At 34.8% G+C, this 19,453-nt stretch overlaps 2 protein-coding genes across 2 annotated transcripts; one reads left to right on the top strand and one right to left on the bottom strand.

Moving 5' to 3' along the window:
* The first annotated feature begins 2,019 nt into the window (after positions 1 to 2,019).
* On the top strand, positions 2,020 to 3,929 carry LOC127839717 (zinc finger MYM-type protein 1-like). The gene is made up of 2 exons (XM_052368101.1): positions 2,020 to 3,434; positions 3,512 to 3,929. The coding sequence occupies exons 1-2, from the start codon at positions 2,020 to 2,022 to the stop codon at positions 3,927 to 3,929; spliced, it is 1,833 nt and encodes a 610-aa protein (XP_052224061.1).
* Positions 3,930 to 5,049: 1,120 nt separating this feature from the next.
* LOC127839143 (uncharacterized) lies at positions 5,050 to 8,651 on the bottom strand. Its single transcript, XM_052367343.1, has 2 exons — positions 8,327 to 8,651; positions 5,050 to 6,619 (listed from the first exon to the last, which is right to left on the bottom strand). The coding sequence occupies exon 2, from the start codon at positions 6,321 to 6,323 to the stop codon at positions 5,391 to 5,393; it is 933 nt and encodes a 310-aa protein (XP_052223303.1). The 5' UTR covers positions 6,324 to 6,619; positions 8,327 to 8,651; the 3' UTR covers positions 5,050 to 5,390.
* Between the last annotated feature and the right edge of the window lie 10,802 nt (positions 8,652 to 19,453).

The following is a 19,453-nucleotide window of genomic DNA, read 5'->3' as shown; positions in this document are numbered from 1 at the left end:
GATAACAAATGTAAACATGGAGTTAATAACGATGTTAAAGCGCCAACTAATTACGCCGACATATCACACGAAGAAGGTGTTTATCTTTCGAGGAACATCCCCGGAACAGATAACGGTCAGTCGTCAAGTGAGAATGAGAGAACAAGAAGAGAATGTGAATCGAATTGTACAAATCAAGAAGCAAACAAAAACATTAACAAAACTGATACCATTTCGAAAAGAGTACAAAATCTCAAAAGTCATTTTGTTGTCGCTGCATTTTTATTATTTAGATTTGTATTTAGTTATGTATTGGTCGAGTTTCATACTAAAAGAGCATATCCAAATTAAAACAGTATGTTTATAGTTTATGTTAGTCCAGAATATCTTGAAAATTCATAAGGCATTTCTAACGCAAAATAAAGGAATTATTTTGACCCGTCAAGAAGTAACGATGTATCATCAGGAAATTGAGATAGTTCATATTGTATGTCTATTTTAGAAAGACTTAACAAAGGACGTATTCATCTCACACATAACAGACAACATATTCAAGCAACACTTAACATTGAGCATATTCATGCAATACATAATAGACAGCAAACTCAAGCAATAATTAACACATAACATTTTCATGCAACACATAACAGACAATATATGCATGCAGCACTTTACGAATTCTAATTCTTCTAATTATGAACAAAATAAAAATGCGAACATTCGGATACCGATTTCAGTATCGATGTCATCCATATAATATATATATATATATATATATATATATATATATATATATATATATATATATATATATATATAGCGACATGAAGCGCTTTTTGGTTGTGCCTAGTATATCAGCATTACGTCACTTCCGTTATCATTATCGTAGTCGTCGTCATCATCATCGTCGTGGTCGTAATTCAATATCATCGTCGTAATCATCAACAGCAGCAGAAGCAGCAGCAGCAGCATCAATATTAGGAAATCGCACAAAAACCGTTTCAAAGATTTCCGATAGAACTATATTTCTATTATATTTTCAATATACTTGAGAATAGTACACGTATTTCAAGATTTATATAAAACTGACGAATCTCAAAGCATAGAGTATATTTTGAGCAGAAATTTTTAAAAGTAAAATAACTTTATTGAAAATCAATTAATGGTAGTGATTAAGAAGAATAAGCAATACCACTACACCATGTTACACATCACTACACCATGTTACACACTTAATGTTAAAACTGACCCTTTCAGTTTCATAGGAACTTTTTTAAGTTATTTACTATATAAGTCTATATAAATCACTTGACCTCTAGGACATGCCCAGGTTTTACTACAATGGCATGATTTGAAAAAAAAACTTGGAAGAGAGGACCACATGACGAAGTTAAATACCAAATATTAAACAGAAGGACCCTTGTGGTATCAGATTATTTTTAAGTGTACATTTTCAAAATATATTTTAGCTTCTCCTTTGATTAGGGACAGGCGATTCTTTTAATTTTAATTGATCGCTTTAATTCAAAGGTAACTGCCACTTAAAACAATGTTGAGTAAATATACGCGAGAAAAACAGTAATTAGCTTGAAAATATTTGTGTTCTCTAAGTACATCAGTTATTATTTGATTAGTAATTATTGAAACAATATCATATACGTAATTGCTTAATGTTCAAAATGAGTATTCCTAATCAGCCTCGAAATTTTGCGTTTCCTAAGCGTACATTCGGGAAGAAAAGCCAGAACAGCGTTCATTCCAATCTTGTTGGTTTGATTCCTTCACATGGCTCCACTACGATGAGGTATGTATATAAGTATTAAATTTTAATTTGCGATCGTTCTTATCTTTTATGAACCTAACGTTGATCTAAATACAAACGAAATTTAGAAAAAAAGACACAACATACAAAAAATACTCGTATTGTAAAAAAAATTGTTGCTTATTAATGTTTCTTATTATTATCATTAATATTTAACACAAAATTTATTACAATGTTATTCTTTTCAGAGCCGGGACCTTGCGTTCTGCCATCTCTGCATGGCGGCCAAGAAGTTGGGCAAGATCGGCAACACGAAGGTGGACGGCAGCTTCATCAGTGACGGCTTCTCCAACTGGAAAGCGGGTACCGAGAAGTTCCGGAAGCACGACGAAAGCGAGTGCCACAAGGAGGCGGTCGAGCGACTGGTGACGCTTCCCGCCACGACGCGTGACGTGGGAGAGATGCTGTCAGCGGGGCACGCTAAGGAGAAGGCCGATAACCGGAAGCAGCTGCTGCAAATCCTACGCAGCATACGGTTCCTCGCACGCAAGGGCATCGCGCTACGTGGGCACGACGACGATGAGGGGAACTTCATGCAGCTGCTACAACACCACGGGGAGACGGACAGCTCTATCCTCGCGTGGCTGGAACGGAAGCGGGACAAGTTCGTCGCCCCTGATATCCAGAATGAAATACTCCAGCTCATGGCACTGCGCATCCTCCGTAAAGTGGCCAGCGACATCAAGACAAACGAGTTCTACACAATCATGGCTGACGAGACAACAGACAAGTCCAACCGAGAACTAGTGGTGGTAGTCTTCAGACACGTGGACGAGGACTTAAATGTGCACGAGGACTTTGTTGGGTTTCACCAAGTAAATTCCATTGGCGCCACTACACTGACGTCGGTCATAGAAGACACTCTTCTAAGAATGAACCTATCCTTGAGCCAGTGCAGAGGGCAGTGTTATGACGGGGCCAGCAACATGACCGGAGCGAAGCGTGGTGTGGCGACCAACATCTTAGCAAAGGAGGAGCGAGCTGTGTTCACGCACTGCTACGGACATGCGCTCAATCTGGCGGTTGGGGACTGTGTACGTCAGTGCAAGCTCTTGCGTGACACCATGGATACAGTGCATGAAGTCTCCAAACTGATTAAGTATTTACCAAAGAGGGACAGTACCTTACAGACCCTGAAGGAGGAGATGAGCCCCGATACCCCTGGGTTCCGTGTACTGTGCCCCACGAGATGGACAGTGCGTGCAGCAAGCCTGTGTAGTGTCTTAGACAACTACACTGTGTTACAGACCTTGTGGGACACCTGCTACGAGCAGACCAAAGACTCGGAGATCCGTTCCAGGATAGTAGGCGTGCGGTCCCAGATGGAGAGATTCGACCTCTTCTTTGGTGTCCATCTGGGTTACATCATCCTGCGACATACAGACAACTTGAGCCGCACCCTACAACAGAAGGACATGTCCGCATCAGAGGGTCAGGCAGTTGCTTCAATGACGGTGGAAACATTGACCAGCAAGCGCTCCGACGATGCCTTCGACAAGTTTTGGGTTGACGTGAACAGCAAGCTCGATGACGTCGACGTAGGAGAGCCAGTGGTTCCCAGGCGACGCAAGATGCCGAAACGCTATGACGTTGGAACCGGGGCCCACGAGTATCCAGCCACAGCACGTGATCGGTACCGCCAGGTCTACTTTGAAGCATTCGATTTGGTGATCGCGTGTATCAAGGACAGATTCGATACAAAACTTACAGATCCCTCCAAGACCTTCTTGTGTGCTGCGCCCGTGGTGGTGACTACGCCACTCATCTGCGGAGCGCGATGGACTTCTACAGGGACGATTTCAACGAGCAGGCGCTCACCACTCAGCTGGAGACGTACCAGGTCGCCGTACGGGACAAGAAGGTCAAGACCATCACGGACATTGTCACGTTCTTCCGCGACTTGCCTCCTGAGTCTCGCCTCTTTTTCTCGGAGGTGATGCGCGTCCTCCGCCACGTCCTGGTAATGCCCGCCACCAAACGCCACCAGCGAGAGGTCCTTCTTCGGCCTGAGACGCCTGAAGACGTACCTCCGGACGTCTATGACACAGGAGAGACTCACCCACCTCATGACGCTCAACGTGCACAGGTGTGCTACCGACGCAATGGACTTGTTAGATGTAGCCAATGAGTTAGTCAGTGTAAATGAATCACGGTTAACTATCTTCGGGAAGTTTTCATAGAATGTGACACTTGGCATTAACATTACGCGAACAGTGCATGATAAATTGTGGATTAAAAATGAATTATCCGTAATTTTTGTTTATTTAACTTAATTTAATAATATTTATTCATTCTGGTTCAGTATTTTAATAGTGCTCGAAATGTGGATACATTATTTACTAATCATGTCATATTGTATTTGTTGTTGTGTATTTTCATGTGGTTATTTATAACACTCTCCCATTTTCAGGTGTTAAATATGTCCATCAGTAATAAAATATATCCATTGTGAATGTAATGTTAATGTTTTTATTTCTCATATCACTTGTTAAACTCCGTCATTAAAATACATAAACACTTACTTAATTTTGGAAAGAAAATAATAACAATTATATCAACATGAAAGTTCCCCCAAAACGCACCATATTAATTGTAATTGTATTTTTTTTTCGGAACCACGGGAGAGGACAACCCTCTCAAACGAACCTCTTTATGTTCCCAGCACAGAAACTGGACCGCCCCCAATGTTGGGAGGTTATCTACGCCCCTGTCCTGTGACCTACAATTTCAACAACTTTGAATGATAGTAATCCAAGGATAATCATTGTAAAGTTTCGGTAAAATTTGCCCAGAGGTTCATGACGAGAATTTGCTTGAAAATAATGGTTTACGGACGCACGTAATGACGGACAGCACGGTACCCTTAAAGCACCATAAGAGCAGTCCGTTTTTACAAAATTCTTAAACTGCTCACGTCCCATTACACATGTGAGCAATCTAGTGCCTTCTTGTTTTAGGAAAAACTGGGATTGATGACACACAAATGACCTTTGGTAGGTAAATTCAAAGCATTTTAGGATTAAACCGGTAGTAAGACCCCAAGCTTGGTTCAGAGTTATACCAAAGCGTGTGTTTATAAAGATGAGACAAGGCCTGAACAAAATATAGATAGGCATTCTAGTTAAGAAAACATCTCAAATAGGGTAACATAATATAAAAGACTGATTTTAGTCCATGAAAATAAACGGAAACCGTATAAAAGCTAATGGTAGGCCATTTAATTTTGTTAAACGCCTGTTACAAACAATGTTTAAATCCTGTGGTGGTTGTACACATGTTAGTAATACTTCAGTTAGTAATTATTCAAATATGTTCAATAAAATTTACACGAAACAAAACCAAACAAAAAGATAACGATTTTTTTATTTATGCTTGCTACCGTTTTATTTGCTCTGAAGCTGCTATATAAAATGACGTCACATTCTTCTTTAATTTCAATCATTTAATATGACGTCTAAATATAATGTTCGACAAAAATGACTGCATCAATCTACGTGAAAAATATTATTCTTATTTACACAAATTCTCCCATACACAAATAATGCATTTGTTAACATGATAATCGTGTGTTTAAACCGCATGTATTGATTTATGAGTTTGAGGCTGGAGTGATCAGAAGTCGCAAAGAAATTCGATTGATAATTCCTTCATCCAATTTCCTAACGAAGCATGTATATGCATTATCTGCAATGTTATCATCTTCCCAATAATCGTCATCCACACCAACAGCGTCACGTTCATACCAGGCAGATTCTGCAACATCATCACTCCCATTGATCTTAGTTTTGCGGTATAATATTCGGAATCGTTTCACTGCAACATTCTTCAGCGTCTCCAGTTCCTGCTGGATGACAATGTATTCATCCGATGGGATTCGTTTTAAACGGCAATCGTCAAAAGAAGCACAACCGAATTCCAGCTTACTCTCAACTGTCTGAGTACATCCAGACAGTGTGTCAACAAGTTCGCGTAGTTCGGATGGTAGCGATGCATAGCAATAGATATTTAAATACTTTAATGAATGAGGAAGCTGTATGTTGATATATTTTCGCATATATATTGAAAGCGTTTCCAGCCGTTGGAGCGATGATAGTTGCTGCGACAACGACTCTACGTGGTTCACGTACAAACCTTTAAACCAACCACTCAGACTCAGCGTCTTGATATTTAGACCACATAAAACCTTCCACAGAATGGGACTGGCATAATGCACGTCAATACTAAGCGTTTCTAGGTGAGTGAGCGATGATAGTTCCTGCGACAACGACTCTACATTGTGCACGTTCAAACCTTCAAACCAACCACTCAGACTCAGACTCTTGATATTCAGACCACGAAGAGCGTTTAAAAGACCGAGACTGCGATCATCCAATTCAATACTCTCCATATGTTTGAAAGATGATATTGATTGCGACAAACATGCTGCGTGATTCACGTTCAAAACTCGAAGCCTTAAGGCCTTGATGTTCAGACCATAAAGAGCCTCCCACAGACCGGGACTTCCATTCTTAATATCGAGCATGTTTGATCTATTATTGAAACACGTTAATATAACGACTTCGTTTCCATATTGCCGTCTGTCTGCGTCCTGTATACACGATGTTATTTTACATTTTTTCAGCTTAACATACACTTCATGATTGAATGTCAACAGTGTGCTGAACAGTCTGCGTAGCGTGGTAGAGGAACATGTGACATTGTTCAATAAAATGTGTTCTATGCAAGGCAGAACTGTAGGAGCATCTGCACACTTGGCTGGATCTGCACTTTTTAGAACAATCCAGAACGGACGTTCCGATGAGGCCGGACGGGCATTATCTGTAAACATTCAATTATATTCATAATAGTAACGAACATATAAACTGCGATAACAAGGGCACTGGGGCACACATCCCTATCAATTGTCTTAAATTCAAAGAATTATGAATTGCCATAACAAAACTCAATACATTTGATAATCTTAACATAAACCCTTTTTCAAATGTTTAATTGTAGTATTTTTATTATCTAAATGTTTCGTAAGTATATTGTCATTGTTAAACTATTACATGTTTAAACGTTTGCAATATGTTAACTAAAGTGAGGCAAATACATGGTCAAGTGGAACCTACTTGTCATTATGCGGAAGTTTTTTATGTTTGTATTCAAATTATCAATCCCGCCTTGTGGTCGTTAATTACATTTACACAAACAACTTTAAATGTTAAAATGTGCTCAAACACATTGGTTTTCAAATCATCGAAAAAGGGAGTAAACCATAACTTACAGTATTGTCCCCTATATGTAATTACGCTACAACTGCAATCACAAGTACAAATTTACAAGATGTGATACGATTGATATAATATAATGTTACGTAAATTAGCCAAAAGTTGGCCAATTTATACAAGCGGTTTGCAGTTCAACATGAAAAACAAAGGAATATACAAAAACAATTTGAAACCCTTAACGATAGAAATTATTATCACGCGGAAATCAACTTACAATGTACATCAATCCACAGCATGTAAATCACTTAGAAAGAAACTTAGTAGACGAAATGTACATTTTTTACTGTAATTTTTTAAGTTGATAAGGATTATGTTTTGATTTCAACTAGCATTTTAATGGGCGTGAATAAATATTCATATAAATATGTATTTGCTTACCGTACCGTACAGACGTTCACGTCTTTTTGTCTAGATACTCTACTGAAAACGCATTGTTTCGTTTTTGTTTTATTTTAGCCTCAATATTCGTTCACATGAATTTCTTTGCTGAATAAGGCGTTGAATTTATTTAGCCATATTATTATTTTCTTAACACAGTTTATTTGAACCACAATTCCTAAAAGGGATGATTTCCGAAGTAGTGATATCAACTATATCACCCAGTGTTTGTTCAACTATTTTTTTCTAGTTTAGCATTAACAGTCTTGTTACGTCAGATGTTTTGTTTATGGCTAAAATTATTATGGTTAATTATTATGCGTATTTTGTCGGAATAGAAATATGAAAGTGCTCTATTCCATAACATGTATAAAGAAAGGCACGCAATCAGCAAGTAAGATTTAACCTCTGCAAAGAGATTCTACTGTTTCCACAACAAGGCGTATTTCGAATTCCAATATTATTGCAGAAGCCACGTGGTGGTGATGAATACAAATATTTGCGACTTTATGTAAGGTTTAAGCTCATTATTTAAAATCATTTATTTTTGTTTTCCATAACAGTTATACACAGACAAATGACGTATACTGTTTTAATGATTGTAATAATAGAAGAAATCAAAATCTTTAAACCCGTGGTGAAGTTTGAGTTGATGGCAGTGGTTATCGTTAACATACAAGGATGCGATTAGTTTCAGGCTGACTTACATAAGTTTTAGAATGTCCCCAGCTCCGATTCTACTTGAGGCTAAACAGATTAACTAAATCGCCTTAATACGATTTGATTGTTATAATTCACACATCCTTATAGCATTTTTCACCTGAGTAAACGTTTTGATTCAGCTCAAAGTCAATAAGCATTCAATACATATGCTTACCATATACAATAGTGTGCAAAAATCCAATAAACACAAATGTGATTTTTCATCATCATCACTATAATCACCATCATCACCCTCCTCAGTTTAATCATCAGTTTCTTAAGAACGTTAAAATTATTCTCAAGCACGGAACTGTTATAGCACATCGCCACGAGCAAGCAAAATCAACAATTGTATGTTGCGTTTTTGATTTTAGTTCATATGAAAACAAGAGTACCAACTCTTCACAAAATGATCAAGCAATCTATTTAGCCATAGCAATCTATTTAACTCTATTTAACAAATTCCAGATTATTAAAGGGCATAATTGAAAAGTACCCCATGCAATCTGGCCGGTTATCACAACTGGCCGAGATGTTAAGCTCACACACTTTTATGATAATGCGATCAAAACTAGATATAAGGTGGACACGATTAACTCGGCATTTTTTTTAATTGGAGAGCCATCATTCAGACGTGTTTCATGCGATAAGCTAGATATCAAACCTGGCTGAGATAACATGCTCACAAACATTATCAGCCAGATTAACAATTATCTGATTTAAGTTTGGAGTTAGAAGGTCAATGTTACTGTGACCCTTTATTATCATTTAAGGGTCTTATATCAAATATACTTAATTATAAGTAAATATATTACCTGTTTAAATCGTTAAGGAAGCCAGTTGTCGCGTTAGTCTTTTTACAAAGGCTTTCAAGCATTGTAGTCCATAATGCACACATTGACGATCCTTTCAAATGTTCCTCTTCTTCTATCTTGTCTACCCACGTGAAGATTACGAGCGTGTACAACATCGGTGAATATGACAATGACGTCAGTCCACGCTCCGATATGAAGCTCCTAATTTCCCTCGCAGTTGTCTCAAGATCATTGCTCTCGTCAATTATGCACCGCAGTATTCTTTCACTAAATGTATTAGGATCTTCAATCCCTTCGATCTCTAGGAGGATGTCGATTTTTGAATTTTTTATGCGTTCATCAGCAAGTTTCCATGGTCGAGAAGTTGTACGAACCGTGCACTTTTCATTTGGAAATCCCACCATAGGATACAGCTAAGTTAATACCGTCAGGAGCCACCCATTTATCTAAACCGTCTCGTACTATAAGGCACAATTTCTTTTTTATTATTTGGTTTAAAAGTATGTACACGACATCACGTTCCTGTTCAAAAAACAATGTATCAATTAGTTGTTTCTTTATCATATTCATTACGTCAGTCTGACCCCTCGAATCTCTTTACGAGATAAAAAATATGAACTTGAAATTTCGAACGATACAAACGTCATCAAACATTGAAATTTCAGAGGGAGCTGCCGATGAAGGCTGATTTCTGTGGGACCAGCTTTGCTGCAAACGTAGACTTGCCGCTGCCGGGCTCGCCTTGTACGTATATACGTCGATTCGACTTAGTGTCTTCTGTGTAAAAGAGTTTCTCGTATGTCAGTACTTGATCCTTTTTTGGCGTTTCCCATCTTTTCCTATTTTAACTCGGTGTATTTTGGGCCTTTCATATATATCTGTAATACGTTTATCAAGACCCTGGTTCAATATTGAAAGAGGCACCTTGCTCGAATTGTCATTGTAATATTCCACCAAACGTTGCTGAAGATCTGTAATGATATACAGAAATCCCAGAAAAAATTCTAAAATACCGTATTTTTTACAATTGTAAGTTTATATTGATTAAAATATCACGACTGGTATATTAAATTACTTGAAACAAGGTTCATATTTTCTGTATATTCTGTAATAAAATTTCGCGATGTGAAATCGAAAGTACATCTCGAAAATAGGTGACATAACGATTTACACACTATAAATAACGCAAGTAGATTGATCATTTTATATTTAAAATATATACAATTAACTACACATGCACAATTTGCATTTCTGGGTTTACCACGTGTCGATGATGATAATCTACTGGCGTTATTTATTGTTAACTGGTAGTTACCTGGTAGACATACCCAGTAAAATTTATTACTAAAAATACTGAATATATGAAAAATTAACAATTTTTTCAAGTAATGTAATATACCAGTCGTGATATTTTAATCAATATAAACTAATAGTTGTAAAAATATACGGTATTTTACAACTTTTCTTTTCATCGTCGTCGGTGTGGTTGACTGTCCCTTTAATATATATGGTTTGTTTCCTTACACAGATTGTTGTTGTAATGTTTCAATGATTTACAACTTATGTTTATAATTACATTTGTTTTACTTTATGAAAATGGATGCATCCACTAAAATGAAATACAACAACCCAAAATGTTTTCAAAGCTCTGTTACACAGTATGCAAGTGGAAATAAACAATAACATAAAATGAAACATAAATCAGTGTAAATATTAGCCTAGTGAAGTATGTTTTAAAATTGGCACATATGCATAAATCAATATAAAGCTTAACCACAAAACACTTTATCTGGGTTACCTTTGTTGAAAAAAATGGTTATAATTCTGCTTAATTCTGAAACAGAGTTATGAGTCTTTTTCAGTAACCTAACACATGACATATGTGAAGTTCAAAGTTAATCCCATCAGTAGTTACATTTATATTGAATTTTGACAAGCAAACAAAGCTTATTAAAACCAGAACATAACGCTGACATACAGGTGGGAAGTGTATCCAAAACATCTCGTATGAGCTTAATTCTGTAACAAAACACGCCTGTGTATGTATGACTTACATATTTTTGTTTACATTTGAGACTCAATAGGTTCGTTTCTATAATAATTACAACTTCTGTCACGTTCATATGAATTCTGCATTCTGATTTGATAATTTGTTCACGTGACCGGTTTTTCATTTTCCAATGAACCCACTTCGTATGCTAATTTAAACATGAATATTCAAGGTCATAAACAAGTTGACAAAATGACGTTATGTTTTGCGTAAAACTTGATGGGGTTGTTTTTATTGGTCAATAGCAAAATGACGTTATTTTTTTTCCGAAACTGAAAGTAGATTCATACGCTAGATTAAAAAATAATTTTATGACCCTTACCACGATAGAATTTCAGCTTTAAGATCATTTTGTGTTGTAATTATATGAATTGAATGGCATTTTTTTGCATTTCTTGCAGGTGTATGAACTGTTGGGGAAAAATACACCTAATCTATGCATAAACGCCGTCGGCGTTATTTTCCCGACAGTTCATACACCGATGAAATGCAGAAAAATGCTTATCAATTCTTAAAATGATTATGTGCAAGTGTATATAGCGTATTACTAATATTGAGACATACCCGTGTGCAAAGCAAACCATTTTACGAACCTGCTACGCCTCGTTCGTAGTTTTCTTGTAATGTTTCGTTCGCTGCTTGTTTCATGCGCATGATGGCATTCTGTACATTGTTTTTTCAAGCTTTATCTTGCTTTCAAGGACTTGTTCCCCAATCAGAATTGAAGCATCTAGAGCTTTTGCCAATGTTCTTTCTGCTTCCTCAGAAAAACATTCGCCCGCCTCTTTCGAAAGAGCCTAGTTAGCAAGTAATTTATTATTTTTCAAACGGTAGGTAAGCTTTTAAAACCGAAAGTAGGATTTCTATACATATACTTTTATTTCGACAAACGCGATTATTTTTAAGTTTTAAAGCGCAAAAAAGACGGATTTCAACTTTGTAACCACCAGATATATTCCAAGTGGCATAGATAAAATTAAATATATAGCCTAGTTAACCAGTAATTTATTATTCTTCAAACGAAACCGCTTTTAAAACCGAAAGTAGAATTTTTAGACGTATACGTCCATTTCGACAAACGCGATTATATTTAAGTTTTAAAGCGCAAAATAGACCGATTTCTACCTTGTAACCACCAGATATATTCTAATTGGCATAAATTAAATATATTTCTTATTTATACTTAAATTTACTATGCCAAATAAGGTGTGTGGCTTTAATAAATACGACGACGAATGATATTATAGAAATGACGCACAGTGATGTAAACTTAAAATAGTGCTTTAATTTATTCTTCTGTGTTGCTTTATTCTATTATTTGAATGAATTTTAATTTTGCTTATCAGGAATTATTTTACACTGACAGTGCGGTAATTCCCCCATGTTAAAAAAGCCGAACAAATAATCTTGGCAGCAAGCCAGAGTGAAATGATAAAACATTATGATTTCACTTTAGAAACTGTGAAATGATAAGGTTTGACAATTCGTTGGTATTCTACTCTCATTCAAACCCAAACATGAAATAAGTAACACTTCATAAGGTTTTAGTCTTCTATCAGCTATCATATTTATTTATTTTTTTGCATTTTGTATATTATTATGAATCAATGACCGAAATTAATAGTCTAAGCAAAGATTATTTACGCAAAATAATAAGCTCAACAGGAGAAGATTCGGTTCGGCATTACGTATGTACGAACGTACGTAAAGACAGACCAGTTAAATGCTTAACGATTCATACTTTTTCAAGATATCACAAACTGTTTTGAATTCAAATATATACATATATAAACGGGCCAAATAAACTTACATTACTAAGTCTCGTAATTGCTATCGAAGCTGCGGAATCATGTTGAAAGCAGTTTTGATCAGCAAGTAGCGTAGACAGGGTCTGTAAATAGTCCTGCAGGTCAGCATCTGTAATCTTGCAGTCGGCTGTATAACGTACATCTCGGCCAAACTGGCGGACCTTAGGAACAATACATTATAGTAAATGAATCGGTGATATGTTTATCTACTTAAGAATACTATTGCACAAAGTACCAAATTTAGCGCGAATACAGTGTTAAGAAACTACTATAATAGAAATAAACAACATGGAATATGATACAGCGTTTGTAAATGAGTTTTTACTTTTCGTAAATAAATTGACACAATACTGTACATGCATTACTATCTTGCTTGTAAAATGTATAACCTTTTCTAGTAGAAATTTATTATCAGGCGGTGGAAGGCAAAGACATGTGGAGGAGAGACATGTCTGGAAATGTAAGCAATTCAACATGATACTTATCACGCCATTGAAGTCCGATTCCTGGACCGACGAAACGCTGCTATATCCGTCCGGCGGGAGAAAGCATTTTCCTATTTCCCAATAGTCTTGTGTCCACCTTTCCACACAAGTGTTTTTCCAGGAAGGTCCACCGTATCTGTGCTGTAATATGATTTTCGTTTAACTTTATCACAAGTTGGGCATGGCTGTGGTATCTGTGATTTGTGAAAAGGACAATAACTTCGTTTCTTTTTGTTGCAATATGGGTTTGTTGGACATGGTATGAGTTTTTCAATGGGGCAATTTCCACAGCTTCTACCAACGGCGGCATATACATTCTGTAATGCTTTGTCCAGAAATTCTGTAAGTCCTTGCTTCGTCACATTGAGTGCTATGGACGCTTTGCACCAGTTATTGGTCTCTTTGTCGGTGAACAGGTTGGTGTTGGTGGCCATCCTGCTAACATACCATGCGCCGCTTAGTGATGAGTTCGTTGATAGGCATGCATACGTACGACATTAATTGCCTTACGTGTAGGATTATCCCATTTCAACTTTGACTCCCATTTTGAGACCGTTTTAATGGTATTCATTCGTCATCTACAATAAAATAAGTACTAATTTTATATGCTTGGTTTCGATCAAACCAGTCTAACAAACATTGTTTAGATACATGTTATAAATCAATGCTTTATTTTCATATTTTCATACGTTTTTGTAAGAAAACAAAACAAACGAGAACATCCAAAGTTTCATCAGGCAAGAGCTGTTGGATCAAGTAGCTATTCAAACGGATTTGTGACTACATGTAGTTTGAAAAAAAAACTGACACGATTTGAAGATTCGTTTGATACATTTGTAAAGATTAATATGATAAGTTCAAATATCCCTTTATGATCCATGAACAATACAAATATAGAACAAGATTGGCCTTTAATTTAATGCGGATGATTTGAATATATCTAACTACGTATGATATGTTTTGATACAAAATATCGACATAAATTAAAAAAGATAATCTGTTGAGAAAAAACTTCCTTTTTGTAGTACCCGGATGTCTTCCGGGTTGTCTTACTTTGAAACAAACCTGACAGAGCGAACTGACTAGATATATGGGAACATTGGCGCATTTTCTCATAAGGGTACAAATGATTGTCAGTCTGGTAATGGCTGATTTGTCGCTGATTTTGTTAGTAATTCTGGTATAATTTGGTGACTACTCAATTAAATATTTCTTAGTGCGTCATTTCTATTCAACATTGAACACCATCATTTAGTATTGACCATAGAATATATGTAATTGAAAGGAATAACCTGGAGGGTAGAGGTCCATTCAATGTTTAAACGACATATTTCATAAGGAACTAACATACATTTTGAACATATGAGGAATAAATCTTATTTGATAAAAAATACATTCATAGTACATACACTATACTTTACATTTAAAAGAATTATTCAGGAGTATTCAGTATATCGATATATATAAGTTACTATGACAACCCATGTACTAAATACAGTGTTCACGGTTTGACTATAATAGCTCAACTATGCAAAATTAAAAAAAATTGTCTAATATATAAAATTGGCATACCATGCATACGATGGAATGTATTTGAAATTCGATATTTTCACAGCACACCCTTTATAGAGCCGGACAGTTTCAACCAAAGAGAACATACGACCAAGATTTGGAAGTGAGTTTAGTTGGAAAATTGTATAAGGATGTTCGTTATCTTAAAGGGACCTTTTCACAGATTTTGGCATGGATTGAAGTTTGTCATTAAATGGTTTATATTGATATATGTAACCATTAGATCTAAAAAAACTCAAGTAAAAAACAAGAATAAAATTAAAGAAAGAAAAAAAATAACCATCAACTGGGCTCGGACCAATGGCCCCTGGAGAAGACGTCTAACGCTTAGAACACTCCGCCATCCGTACTCATACAATGAGTGAAGTATTTTATTCTTTATATAAGCAATCTTTGTAGCGTCACAAAATATAGCGACAACAACAGAACTCTCAAAATTATTAAATCGTTTCGCGTTGCAACGCTTTCTAATTTTCAGGTTTTTAAATCGTCAAAAGATGCATATGATAGATATTTTTGTGCATGGTAAATGTTCAGTATTAATGTTTCCTCACAAATATTATAACTACAACGAAAAATAGCGATTCCGATTTTTTTTTATATATTTCGTCAACTTACCAAAACGTGAAAATGTCCCTTTAAACCGACTTTTGAATAAGACCGAGGTAAGTAAATACAATAGAATAATAAACGTTTCATGGTACCATAAGTCAAATATTGCTTATTTCAATGAAATCTTGAACGGACAATGAAAAGTTTGCACAAAAATTGGGAATTTCCCAAAATGTATTAGACTTTTATACATGAATGTGTTTTGGACTGAATAGTCAATCATTTCTACAATTTTTTAAAAACAAATGATTTTATTATAGCTTTTTAACTATCAATTGAGTTTATTATTTATCATTTGTTTATTTGTTTCCTAAACAAAATACTTATTACTTATCAAAAACTGTTTAGGGTATAACAAGCATTGCACCCAAAGAGACCGAATGCCAATTTTGAATTACACGACGCAAATGAAGCAGTAGGAGACAAAAGGACGGAAAGATGGAAGGACTGGGGCATGAACATGCACAGCGCCAATGTCATAATATCATAAAAGTATTTTATAGTTGTTAGTCATCCAACAAAGAGAGGTAGGTATCTTCACATTTCAGTAAGGTCACACATATCTTACGCAACAGAAAAACGACACAAATGCTGCTTTATCTAATTTGAAATACACAAATATTCTGAATGAACTATGCACACTTTACTTTTGGGTAAACACTTAAGTTACTTAAGTTAAAACCCTTCATATTTACACTGTTTCAAGTAATGATGAGCACAACAAATTAACTTGGAATGGCGCGTATCCTAAATGCCATTAAAGTTAAGTATAACATGACCTACGCTCCAGGAGTTAAACAACGTAATTGCTCAGTTTTGTTTATTACACGGGTGTTATTACACTAGTTATATAACTGTGAAAGGACGTAATTTTTTTACGAAATGACGTCATTATTCCAGCGAATTTCTTCAGTTAAACTCTTTTACAATGTGAATAAACGGCGAAAAGAGCATAAAATAAAAAGAAAATTGGCTGGTAATGTTATAAATTGAATCTTAGATTCGTGGTCATTTTGTATTGAATTTATAAAACTCGTCATCTAAATAAAGATAAAGACTCGGCAAGTGTCGTATTTATCTTATTTAGATGACTTGTTTAATAAATTCAATACAAAACGACCACTCATGCAAGATCCTATATGCATAGCACGCACGTTTGTTATTATATACATGTATGGAGTTTACAAAGTGTTGAGGACTTTAACATATTCATACATACACCACTCAATATTTAACTGTCATTTTACTGATTTTCCCACGCTGACGAGTGTTATATTACATGAAATAGCTGTGTCTATTCAACACGACAAATAGGAACTCACTGATCGACATGAACTACTTAAATATTAACGTGGATTTGTATAAGTCTGAAAATCTATATTACTCACAATAATAACTATATAGTTCGATTGATTGAGTGTGAACTTGAATATTTAAAATATTGATAAAAATCAATAATTTTGTCTCGCTTTATGATGCGTTCAAAACAATATTGATTAAAACCGGATACGTAACTCTTTCATTTATAGGGATATAGATAAACACGTGCATTTTTAACAAAACATTCCTGTTAAAACCGGATTTCGTCTTTGGGATATTCAGGTGCTGCTTACAATCTTGAAAATAACTTACATCTATTGTATTTGCATTAACTTTAAACAGATATTGTCACACGTATTAATTAATTTAAAACAAACTTATCATGATTCCTATTACAACTAAAAATATAAAGTTACCTCGGAAAGTTAAGATTTATTCATAAACACAACGGAATAATAACGCGCCTTGCACAAAAGGACACGTTTTCGCTAACTCGTTTCAATGATCCCTATACCACTTAACGCAATATCGCAATACAGTGTTAAACCGGAGTTACCGTAGATTTGGGTGAAGACAGATCTTTACTACCTATAGAATAGTAAAGTTCAAGTACCAGAGTCATCTTAAATAGTGGTATAAACAAGATCACTTGCCTTTAAAGAAAAACAGTACAATCGCATGATTTAAACATACTCGTGAGCTCTTTGGTATAGGCAAATACGTATGAATCAAGTCTACAGGATTACTTTAGAGATACTATGCAAACATGGTTCGGTATGTAATGTTTAATAAAATAATAAGTAATAGACGTGCTACATTTTGGTATTAACTTTAAAACTATTGATTTACTGATGTCTTTTTGTCTATGGATATCAATGAGGAGCCACGCCATGCACAAGAACCATAACCATCAACTTTATAAGAAAATAAATGCCCTTATTGTATTGGTATGATGTCTGTCTGTCACTAACTTTTCAGGGCTATATTCGAGACACTATATAAAATTTCAACATGAAACTTCATGGTTGTATAGATATCAATGAGGAGCAATGCCATGCACAAGAACCATAATCCTACACTTAATTAGATGAGAGGTAGTGCCTTTTATTGTTTTGGTATGATGTCTGTCTGTCACAAACCTTTCAGGAGTATATCTTAGACACTATATAAGATTTAAACATGAAACTTCATGGTCGTATAGATATCAATGAGGACAAATGCCATGCTCATGATCCATAACCTTACACTTTCTTAAATAAGAGGTATAATGATTTGTTGTTCTTGCATCATGTCTGTCAGTCACAAACTTTTCAAAGCTGTATCTCAAATACTATGAAGATGTTAACATGAAAACTTCATGGGGGTAGATATATATATATATATATATATGATATAGATATATATATAGAGATAGATAGAGAGATATATATAGATATAGATATATAGATATATATAGATATAGATATATAAATAGTTATATATATATAGATATATATATATATATATAGATATATATATATATATATAGATATATATATATAGATATATACTATATATATATATATATATATATATATATATATATATATATATATAATTTACATGTCGTTTTGTCTGAAATAAGACAAGATGCATATATATATAATTTACGAGTCGTTTTGTCTGAAATTAGACAAGATGCATATATATATATATATATATATATATATATATATATATATATATATATATATATATATATATATATATATATATATATATATCATTTACAAGTCGTTTCGTCTGAATTTAGACAAGATGCACAAGTAGAAAACAAAAACACCAAAATGAAAAAAACTGGGGTCTCGCAGAACTGATTGTAAGGGTCATATTTTGCTCAGAGGTATTACCCAAACGTGTGTGAATAAGAAAAATGCAATACAGATATGCATATTAATAAAAAAAATTACAAAATTAATCAATTAAGCATAATATCATTGACTTATTTTAGTTCCTCAAAATAAACTGAAACTAAGTTAAAACTAAAGGTAGGCAACTTTTTCTTGTTACATCCTTACAGGTTACTTGCTATAAGCAACTTTTGCTATTAGCAAAATAATCACTGAATTGTTGCAAGAGTAATGGGCGGGGCAAAATGTTTCGAAAATAGAAATGGAAAATGTTCAAAACGTGTACACATAAATACATGTTTTAAAGCGTACGGGAAACAATGTATTCATCTTAGGGTTTGTTATATTTTTAATTCTTTGAAAAAGGCATGTATTTAATAATATATTTTTCAATGATATCTACACAAAACAAAACAAAAAAATTACAAAAATGTTATTATTTGTGTTACCTAAAATTAATGTTTGACGTAAACGACTGCATCATTCGATGTATGATATCAAGTGAGACATATTATTTTATTTTCAATAACTGTTCTAGACATATAAAATGTAATTTGTCGAATAACAATCCTCTATTGCCTTCGCATTTTAGGATGAGTCATGAGTTTGAGGCTGGATTTATCAGAAATCGCATCGAAATTCGATTGATGATTGCATAATCCAAATTGCTAACGAATTTTGTATATGCATTATTTGCAACGTTGTCATTATCCTGATTATCCTCAAGCACACCACCAGTGCAGCGTACAGA

Source organism: Dreissena polymorpha, chromosome 7 (assembly GCF_020536995.1).
Source record: "Dreissena polymorpha isolate Duluth1 chromosome 7, UMN_Dpol_1.0, whole genome shotgun sequence".
In the NCBI taxonomy this organism is placed as follows: Eukaryota; Metazoa; Mollusca; class Bivalvia; order Myida; family Dreissenidae; genus Dreissena; species Dreissena polymorpha.
Note: the sequence above shows the minus strand (reverse complement) of the source record. Positions and strands in the feature narration are given on the sequence as shown.